At 47.4% G+C, this 11,028-nt stretch overlaps 1 protein-coding gene across 2 annotated transcripts; it reads right to left on the bottom strand.

The window, feature by feature from the left end:
- Positions 1-8,095: 8,095 nt before the first annotated feature.
- LOC125506756 (BTB/POZ and MATH domain-containing protein 3-like) lies at positions 8,096-10,609 on the bottom strand. Of its 2 annotated transcripts, XM_087522612.1 has the most exons (2): positions 9,619-10,609; positions 8,096-8,285 (listed from the first exon to the last, which is right to left on the bottom strand). In XM_087522612.1, exons 1-2 carry the CDS (start codon positions 10,607-10,609, stop codon positions 8,233-8,235), a joined length of 1,044 nt encoding a protein of 347 aa, XP_087378738.1. In that variant the 3' UTR covers positions 8,096-8,232. The 2 variants fall into 2 exon arrangements, with proteins under 2 accessions (XP_087378738.1, XP_087378737.1); XM_087522611.1 differs by lacking the exon at positions 8,096-8,285 and having other exon boundaries at positions 9,506-10,609.
- Between the last annotated feature and the right edge of the window lie 419 nt (positions 10,610-11,028).

An 11,028-nucleotide genomic window follows, 5' to 3' on the forward strand; every position in this document is an offset into this window, starting at 1 on the left:
AGTTCAATTCCTTCCATTTACAGGCAGAGTGCTGTCCAAATTATATCATTCTTAATCCTTCTCTATCTTGTTTTAACCGGAGTGGTTTCAATATACATCTTGCCCTTCAACCTCAAGGTTTTTTGCAATGTTCTTTGTCCCTCTTTTATAACGAAGTGTTTTCAAATTTTTCATCTCCATTATTCTTTTTCTCGAAATGGCTTAACCTTTTCAAGGTTCCTTGGTCTCACTCGTTTGTCAAAGAAGCAACTTAGTTTTACCTCTTCTCTTTCTCTTCCGTTTTTCCCTCCGGTGCCATTCTAGATCTCAGGACGAGATCCTCTCGTAGTGGTGGAGTGTTGTAACGCCCCGAGACCGATGTGCCAGGTGTCCGTCAGTTTTTCGCTGTCGTTGTCATGTCTTTTGCTTGCGTGTTGCATCTTATCATGTCATCATGTGCATTGCATCATCATGTTTTCAAAACTTGCATTCGTCCGGGTTCCCCCGTTCTCTCCGCTGTCCGTTCTGAGCCCAGACACACTTGCACGCGCCCGCGGCACGTCCGAAATATTATTTTATAAGTGGCCGGAAAATATTCTCGGAATGGGATGAAAGTTGATGTGCGGTGTTTTTTTATTGTCAGTAGACCGCCTGCCAAGTTTCATCGCATTCGGAGTCCGTTTGATAGCCCAACCGTTAAAATATAGCGGCAATAGTAGCCGGTCTAACGTCGGACGTTTTCGGTCTCCGGAAACAGTCGCCGGGCCTCCCTCTCTTCTCTTCTCTCAGCTCGAGACCGTCTACACAGCCCACTACCTACCGCCAGGTCCAACCTAACCTCTCTCGTCAGCCTGCGACCCCCCTCGCGCGCGTCCGAAAGTTGTCCCGGACCCAACCCGGGGTGTCGCCACCGTTGTGTCCGGATCATCCCCAAACGTCTACAAAACGTCACCGTTTTCTTATTTGGACTTCCTAGCTATTTTATTCGCGATTGTCCGATTACGATCGTAGGGTCGAGATAGCCCCTAATCTAATCCGTGATGTATATTTATAGTCCACCCCTTGTCTAATTTGAGACCAAACCCTAAAACCTAGGAGATGTCCCATCCATCCCCACGCCGTCGCCACTCTCCCCATCGGGATCCAAATTAGCCTCCACCTTTCTCCTCGTTTCCCCCTCCTGTCCAACCACCATTGCCGCCCAAGTCCTGCAGGAGCCCGAGCTCCTCTGCCCGCCGCTCCTCTCCTGTAGCCGCCCGAGCACCGGCCAGCTCGCTAGAGCACACCACCGACGCCCGAGCCAAATCCCCTCGCGCTACCTCCTTCTTTCCCTGCTTCTTACCCTGTCTCATCCCTCTCTCGTGCTCTGCATGTTCGAACAGGAGGCCATGGAAGCCGCCCGTCCTGCCTCGTCTCCGGCCCCTGCCCGCCGGAGCCGTGCCTCCTTGGACCCGCGGCTGTGGAGTTGGCCTTCATCCACGGCCCGGCCGCCTTCACACGCTCACCATCGTCGCCGGGAGCTCCAAGCCGCCCCAAGCTCTGCTCCATTCCAGCGTCGCCCGCACGCCAAGGCCCAGCTCCTCTTCATCCAGATCCGCCGCCCACTGCCGGGAATCGGTCCCCGACGATCTCGCCTCGCATCCGGTGGTCGTCCCGTCGTTTTTGTCGCCGGAAGCACCAGCGCCGCCGCCCCTTGACTTCCTGGAACGCGCGCAACTCCAAGTCCCGCTAGCTGTGTCCGTTGACTCCATCGCCGAACCGCGCGTGGGCCACGAGAGCGCCAGGTCCAGCTCTCCCGCGCGAAGAACCCCCACCTCTACCGCTTTTCCTGGGCCGCCTTCTCCCCTCGCTGCTCGTCGTGGGTCGCGCGCCTGCAGGCCCAGCTGCGCCTTCTCCCGTCCTAGTCCATCACCGAGCCAGCCCAAGTGCCGTGGTGAGCAGCTCAGTTCAACCCAATGCAGCCCGTCCTATTTTTTTTCCTGCTGCTACAAATTTAGCTATTATTCCTCAGACGGTGGTTTTGCAGAAAAGACCCTCATGTTCATGCATATAATAGCTCACAAACCGTGCATCGGATTAAAACAAACGTAATATGAAATATGCTTAGTTTTTCATCTAGTTTCATAATATGTCTTTTTCATCCATGTTTAAAATGTTTAAAATGATGTTTGATTAAATTTGCTCCTATGCCATGCTAAAAATGATTTAATTCATAACTAAATAACCGTAACTCAGATTTTAATAAACTTTATATGTAAATGGGGTAGAATTTTGCCTAGGTTAACATTGTGTACTCATCTTGAATGTTTAACAACTCTAAAATAATGTTTAGGGCAGAACAGTACCAAACCTAATATATTCATATGAGGATTATCTGGATTTGTTGTTCGTTGCTTCCGGCCTCATTTAAACTTGACTAGATAGGTAGTTTTACTTTGCTTCACTCTCTTGCCATGCTAACAACATTTAATATTGTTGAGTACCTAAACGAGAGAGAACTAAATAATTCATGTGGTGTTCCGTCAATATGCAACTCGTTGCATATTGAGCTCCACTTAACTTGTAGTGTTGTTTGTTGCACTTTGCCATGCCATGCCCTCTTTAAACCGGACATGCATCATTCTTGTTTGCGCATCATGCCATGTCTATGTGGTGGTTGTTTACTAGGTTGTTTGCTCTTTTCCGGTGTTGCTTCTTCAGGTTGGCTTCGATAACGTCGCGTTTGTGAGGAACCGTTCGTCTGCGTCCGTTTGTCTTCTTCATGGACTCGTTCTTATTCCTTGCGGGATCTCAGGCAAAATGATCATACCCTCGAAATCACTTCTATCTTTGCTCGCTAGATGCTCACTCTTTTGCCATGCCTATGCTGCGATACCTACCACTTTCTTATCATGCCTCCTATATTGTTGAACCAAGCCTCTAACCCACCTTCTCCTAGCAAACCGTTGTTTGGCTATGTTACCGCTTTGCTCAGCCCCTCTTATAGCGTTGTTAGTTGCAGGTGAAGATTGAAGTTTGTTCCTGGTTGGAACATGGAGATGTTGTTCCTTGTTGGAACATGTTTTACTTGTTGGGATATCACAATATCTCTTATTTAATTAATGCATCTATATACTTGGTAAAGGGTGGAAGGCTCGGCCTTATGCCTGGTGTTTTGTTCCACTCTTGCCGCCCTAGTTTCCGTCATATCGGTGTTATGTTCCCGGATTTTGCGTTCCTTACGCGGTTGGGCTATTATGGGAACCCCTTGACAGTTCGCCTTAAGTAAAGCTCTTCCAGCAATGCCCAACATTGGTTTTACCATTTGCCACCTAGCCTTTTCTTTTCCCTTGGGAGTCGCGCTCCTGAGGGTCATCATTATTTTACCCCCCCGGGCCAGTGCTCCTCTGAGTGTTGGCCCAACTTGTCAGCCGCCGGTGGCCACCAGGGGCAACTCTGGGCTGGCCTACTGGAAGTTTGGACGATCCGGTGTGCCCTGAGAAAGAGATATGTGCAGCTCCTATCGGGATTTGTCGGCACATTCGGGCAGTGTTGCTGGTTTAGTTTTACCCTGTCGAAATGTCTTGTTGTACCGGGATACCGAGTTTGATCGGAATGTCTCGGGAAGAGGTCTATTCCTTCGTTGACCGTGAGAGCTTGTGATGGGCTAAGTTGGGACACCCCTGCAGGGATTTGAACTTTCGAAAGCCGTGCCCGCGGTTATGGGCAGATGGGAATTTGTTAATGTCCGGTTGTAGATAACTTGAACCTTAACTTAATTAAAATGAATAACAACGTGTGTTACCGTGATGGTCTCTTTCCGGCGGAGTCCGGGAAGTGAACACGGTGTTGGAGTTATGCTTGACGTAGGTTGTTCTAGGATCACTTCTTGATCATTCTCTTATCGACCGTGCTTTGCCTTCTCTTCTCGCTCTCATTTGCATATGTTAGCCACCATATATGCTAGTCGCTTGCTGCAGCTCCACCTCATACCTTTTACCTTACCCATAAGCTTAAATAGTCTTGATCGCGAGGGTGCGAGATTGCTGAGTCCCTGTGGCTCACAGATACTTCCGAAACCAGCTTGCAGGTGCCGATGAGTCCGTGCAGATGACGCAACCAAGCTCAAGGAGGAGCTCGATGAAGATCTTGTCGCTTTGTGTTGTTTCGTTCTAGTTGATCAGTAGTGGAGCCCAGTTGGGGTCGATCGGGGACCGTGTCGCTTTTGGGGTTCTTCTTTTATTTTGGTTCCGTAGTCGGACCTTAATTGTATTTGGATGATGTAATGCTTTATTCATGTAATTGTGTGAAGTGGCGATTGTAAGCCAACTATGCATCTCTTTTCCCTTATGTATTACATGGGTTGTTTGCGAAGATTACCTCACTTGCGACATTGCTTTCAATGCGGTTATGCCTCTAAGTCGTGCTTCGACACGTGGGAGATATAGCCGCATCGAGGGCGTTATAGGCAAGCTCTACCACTGCATATAGGGAATCCCGGCACAACACTCCGCCGAACCCTAGCAGCAGTCTCGGCACAAGAACGATCACTATGATCGGCTGGTGCCTCGATCGATCGATTTGTTTAGGCAAACTCACAAAGCTTTTTATTAAACCGTCATGTTTACAGGAACGAAAGAAAGATCTTCAGGGTGGCGTAACAAAACATGGCGACCGATCCCGAGAGTTAAAGCGTGCTTCGGTAGTTTGTGGGCCTTGATTGATAGATGATCGATCAAAGCCAAAACAGGCTCGACCGGATCAGTCAGGGCCATATAGACTCCGGCCCACACTTCGGCGGGTTGCACTGGGCCAAATACCGAGGCGAAGCCGGCCCAACTGCTGTCGTTGGCCCGTCCACGCCCAGGAGACATTTCAAACGAAGAGCCCTGGCGGTTCCAATCCCGATCCTCGGGATTTTCGGCGTGGGTTCCGCCGGTGCTACCGGTGCCCGGCCGGCCGCCGCCCGGACACGTTTCTTCCTCCCAACGACCAAAGTCCAAGATTCCGGCCCAACCAAATCGAACGGGGTGAGTTTAGGCATACATACCATGGGGATGGGGCCCTTCCATGGCCTAATTGCCGACGCCGCCGTCCTCCGATGAACGGCCCGCCGGACCATCTCTGTGTTCTCCCCCGAATGTAGTCCTGCCCTGGCCGGAACGTCCGAAGGGAGAACCTCCTCAACGATCTCAGACACCTCCTCCTCGTCGTAGCCCGAAATCAATAACTCGCAGATCATGTGGGAAGGCCTCGGCTGTCTACATGTCATGCAATCCCGTTCAGCATCGCCAGACCAAGCAAATCGAGATTGACATCCATTTCGTTCGCGAGAAGGTGGCGCTTGGCGACGTTCGCGTTCTGCACGTCCCTACTAGCGCCCAGTTTGCAGACATCTTCACCAAAGGCCTGCCGTCCGCACCCTTCTTCGCCATTTGTGCCAGTCTCAACGTCGTCGAGCCCGCCGCTGACACTGCGGGGGGGGGGGGGGGGGGGGGTGTTAGTCAGCAGACTCCCTCTGCCCACGATCGTTGCACGATCTGCTCCACGTCCTAGCGATAGTTGGTCTAGCCAGCACTATATGTATCCCCTCATGTACTCTGTATCAGATAAGCAAAGCATTCCAAAAGTTTACATTTACCCTGCCCCGATTGATCTCTTCTTCTTGGGCCTTTGTTATCTTAGATGAAATTCGGAAGAAGTCATCGTCTTTTATATCTTTTTCAATTAGGCATGTATCCAGAGAGGTGAATACTTTGGCCGATATGGGTGCCAAGAAGGCTTGCGCCTTATTGGCTTTGGAGTGCTGGCTTGAGGATTGCCCTCCTTTCCTAGTTAACAGCCTAAGGGCTGATTGTAATTACATGCTACTTCGTCAATAAAGCTCCCATAAGTTTCTGGCAAAAAAAAAGCAAAAGTTACTGCCTGCTATTTCATCGGCAATTTGACTATTTGGTTGCTCCCACATTTGTTTTAAAGGTCTTCAATATTACGAAATATTTCAGAAAAGTGACATGTTGAAATTTAGCAAAATAGTGATATATTAATACCAATGAAAATAATGTGATATTTTATCTCATTTATTTCAAATAAATTTACGAAACAGTACAATTTAAACAAGTTCAAAACCCATCCAATATTGCTCTTGTTTTAAAGGTCTAGTTGCCAGAATTTCAAATATATATAAAATTTGAAAAAAATGGAGTTTTGGTTAAAAAGATATAAATCGTCTAAATTTTCAAAGCGAAATAAAATGAATGGGTTTTGGGTGAGGAGAGAGGTCAAAAAATTGGGGACCCAAGCATGCATGTTGCGTGTACTTCTCTCACAAAAGGTAGTAATTTATTCTGGGAGAAAATTTCATGGGACTCGCATGGCAGTTGATGTGACTTCTTAAAATTGCTATACAAGAAGGGAGTTGCTGAATACAGAGACATACGAATGTGGTACTAGATGGCCTAGTTACCGGCTCCGGTAAAAAGAGCTTTGCGCTGAAATATTGCCAAATTGTCTCAAGCTGATGCAAGGTCCTTGTGCCCGGCACCTGCTACTGCTAGTGCAGACAGTATAACCTACAGGAGAGAAGAAATCTTAACTCACAAAAAAAAGGAACAATTTTTTTTGTCAAAAGGGAAAAACATTTATTTTGGTTAGTCAAAGAACCCAACAGGCCAACACAGAGCTGTCACCCCAACCGGGACATGAGAAATAAGCCCAACCAATTTTCGAACATATTTTGTACACTATGCAACAGATACAAATTTGAGGCCACATGAACAATCAAGGCGCACTATCTGGGGACATAGCTATTCTTAGCTCGAGCTCAAATGAGTCCGGATGAAAAATAAAATCCATTTTTTTAAAACAAAATAAAAATTGTTGTCCTCCATCTCGCCCAGCTTCTCCTTCGTTCTGACACCGGATGTGAGATCATTGCATGGACCATGGAATTGCTCTCGGCAGAAGGGGGCTTTCCCTGCATCAATACCAACCGCACACATTTCGGTGCCACCTCCTCATGTCCACTCCAGCGTATTGTCGCATCACCTACCCTCCTTCCCCTCTCCTCTCGTCTCGGGTCCTCGCGTGGTGCGACAACCTCCTCCTTGCCTCCCGAGAGAGCTGCTCCATCACTCGACCTTCTCCCATGTAAATACCTTGGGAAGAGAATAAGGGCGTCGGCTCCACCCATGCACATTGTGCCATATCATTTAGAGGGGAGGGAGAGGGAGAGGGTGTCAAAGAGTTAGATGGTTAGGATTGCAGAGATCACCTGACTTATATAATGTGCAAGCACATCAGACACAGTCATTAATTACAAATCGTGTGTAATGTGCCACACATCGCAAGTGGGCATAAAAAGGATCGTTTGTGATGTGGGGTCTCACAATGCAAATGAACGTTCTAGGGCAACATTGTTCCATGTGCTACACATCAGACAAGCACCATTTCAGTCTAGCACTTCACAAACGGGTCGGCGTGGGCCTTCATGTATGATCGGCATATCACACACATTTTGGCTCAACCTTGTGTGATGGAGGGTGTTAATATGCATGTTCAACAGTACCGAAAAGGAGGAGAAAGAGAAAGAGGCGATGTAGGAGAAATGATTGATCGAGTCACAGGACCGATAATGTGACGAGAATTGTTTCCCTTCTTCTCAAGTCCCACAGCATGTGCGTGACATCGAACTCAGCAACGTCCTCTCCTCGACTTTGCATCACTATTTATCTTCTCCACATTCTCTTGCCGTAGGAACATGCACGCTGCTAGACATGAGAGAAACGAAATGCATAACCACACCAAACTAGATACCCCCAAACTATCAGGGCCGTCCATGTGCAGTAAGATTCATGCTTTAAATTTGTAAAGTAACCCTCTCAATTTAGCTATTTCTCAGCATGCAGTCTTTTCCATTTTACTAAACTGGGCTCTGGTTTATTGTACTACCACCGTAAAGAAATATAAGAGTGTTTAAATCACATTATGGCATCCTTCTCATCATGCATAATTTTCCGGCATCACAGATCAAAACAGAGACCATGTTTGTAAAGTTTCAACATCACATTTTGAGCATTTTATCGACCATACACATATACTTTTCACAATATGAACATTTCAAAAAAATAGCATTTTTATTCTTACACATTATTACGCAACCATACAGGCATACACGGGAACCAGCAAAACAGATTCTAGGCTTACTTGATGATATGATCATTAGTACCCATACACGTAAGTACTAAATGTCCCTGATAATATCCTTGGCTGCTGTCAGCTCAACAGGCAAGAGCCTAGCAACCAGCTCTTTGAGAAGAGACGGGCAACTCCTTTTTAGATGTTTGTAACCATCGCTTGCGATCATCCCTTCCAAATTGGACGGAGAAGCAAGGAACTCGAAGCAAGCCTCCTTGAGTCCATGGTAATTATGCTGCTCAGCCAAAACCAAGCTAGTTGCAACCATGTCGGAATCGATGTGATTACACAATATCTCCTCACATATCAGCTTGAGCCTCGCAATGTCGTACCTATCTGCCGCTACAAGTAGATGGCCAGCTGTTGCTATATCTTCTTGCGTTGCGCCTTCATCGGTTCCTTCATGAGTCGTCTCAGGGAGCGAGTCCGTGTAGATGAAATGGAGCAAGGACTTGAACACACCTGCTTCTATATCATCAATTTCAATATGATAGAAAATTATCTTTTTTCTGTACACATCAAAATAAGTCATATTTTTCTACGAATTTTTGCATGTGCACACGACATGAGTTACATCTTCCCGCAAAAAAACATGAATTACATCCAACAATTATTTCATAATTTTTAAAACTCCAAAAATATAAAAGAGAAGAGGGTGAATATGGATTGTACCAGTAGCTAGTTGCTAGAATTATATTCCAGTTGCTCCGTTTGCCTCACAGCATGTGTGTGACATCAAACTCAGCGATGTCGTCTCCTCGTCCTCGACCACGATCACGTTTGTCACTTTACATCACAATTTGTCTTCTCCACGTTGTCCAGCCCGTAGGAACATGCTTCCTGCTAGACATGAGGGAAACGAAATACATAGCCACACCTAGCTGGACGCCCCCAAACTATCAGGGACGTCCATGTGCAGTAATCCTTTCAGTTTAGCTATTTCTCAACATGCAGTCCTTCCCATTTTAGAGAACTCTCCTCCGATTTATGGAATTCTCATTATGGTGTCCTTCTCATCATGCATAATTTTCCGGCATCACAGATCAAAACTGGGACCATGTTTATAAAGTTTCAACATCACATTTTCAGCATTTTATTCAGCATACACATATAATTTTCACAATATGTATGAACATTTCAAACAAAATAGCATTTTTATTCTTACACATCTACGCAACCATACATGCATACACCGGAACTAGCAAAATACTCCCTCCGTTCTAAATATTTATTTGTCGTGGTTTTAGTTTAAAATTGAACTAAAACAACTACAAGTATTATGGAACGGAGGGAGTAGATTTTAAGCTTACTTGATAATACGATCATTAGTACCCACACACGTGAGTGCGTACTAAATGTCCCTGATAATATCCTTGGCTGCTGTCAGCTCAACAGGCAAGAGTCTAGCAATCAGCTCTCGCAGAAGAGACGGGCAACTGGTTTTTAGATGTTGGTAACCATCACTTGCGATCATCGCTTCCAAATTGGATGGAGAAGCAAGGAACTCAAAGCAAGCCTCCTTGAGTCCATGGTAATTATGCTGCTCAGCCAAAACCAAACTAGTTGCAACCATGCTGGAGTCAATGTGATTGCACAATATCTCCTCACATATCAGCTTGAGCCTCGCAATGTCGTACCTATCTGCCGCTACAAGTAGATGGCCAGCTGTTGCTATATCTTCTTGCGTTGCGCCTTCATCGGTTCCTTCATGAGTCGTCTCAGGGAGTGAGTCCGTGTAGATGAAATGGAGCAAGGACTTGAACACATCAGCTTCTATATCATCAATTTCAATTGGATCACCGGATTTCTCCCTCATGGCACCAAAGAGCTCCGCCTTGAAGACCGGCGAACGAGCGGCGAGCACGGACCTATGAGCCGAGAATATCTCGCCACCAACTCGAAAGGCCACGTCTGCTCCATCCTTGCTTTTCAAGAGGTCACCGAGCTGCCGATGCAAGTTGCTTGGAGGAACCACAACAAACTGATTTGCATGTGTCTCTTCGCTACGGATCTTCTTCACGGCCACATCACACTTGATTCTGAAACTATCGCCTCCTAGATGCACCGAACCTTCCAAATCCTCATGCTTGATAAAATCACCGAAACCCCAATCTGAGCCGCTGAATGGAAACACATGTTCTGGGGCCACTTTGATGTAAGAAGGCACAGGTTCTCCACCCTTGTCAAGGATGCTGAAGGTGACTTTGGCCTTCACGCCCTCGTCACCAGACGAATCAAGAACCAGATACACAGATATGTAACCAGGTTTATCGTTGCCGTTTGGGTAATACTTCACGACCCAGTTATGATCTCCCACCATGAAAGGGACGGATGTGGTACAGTCGCCGGCCTTGAGCAGCTCCTTGGTTCCTGAGTACCCATCTATGTTGATCACGTGCGTCCTTCTTTCTTCTTCGGCTACAATGGCGGGCGTGACTTTCCGACGCTTCGCCATTCTGGGGTTGGGCTACGTCTGTTAACCGATCTGTTTCACATTCAGAAAGAAAAACCGAAACTAGTGTAGTCTCGTTTACCTTCACGTGGAGACGTCGTTAATGTTGCATCGCATTCCCGTGCTCTGCCATTTTTGCATGAAACTAAACTCTGCCCGAGTCCCACCAGCGTGGACAGAGCGGCGAGGAGGAGGCGGTCGACGTCGATCCGGCCGAGCCGATGAGGAGGAACGCGAGCGCGGGCGGGGCCGGACCGGTGGAGGATGCGTCGGCTAGGAGCGACCCGCGGTGAGACGCGGGTGAAGGCGTGAAGCGGGGAAACGAAAGAGGAGGCTCGGAGGTGAGGCCAGCCGGCGAGATCTCAGATCGGGAGAGATGTGGGGGGTGACAGAATTTGTAGATAGGAGGTCCGGGTCGGAGA

Source organism: Triticum urartu, chromosome 5A (genome assembly GCF_056163025.1).
Source record: "Triticum urartu cultivar PI428250 chromosome 5A, HENAU_Tu73, whole genome shotgun sequence".
Lineage (NCBI taxonomy): Eukaryota > Viridiplantae > Streptophyta > Magnoliopsida > Poales > Poaceae > Triticum > Triticum urartu.

Excerpts from the sequence above, each read along its gene's own strand:
- LOC125506756 (XM_087522611.1), bottom strand. The coding sequence starts at position 10,609 with ATGGCGAAGCGTCGGAAAGTCACGCCCGCCATTGTAGCCGAAGAAGAA.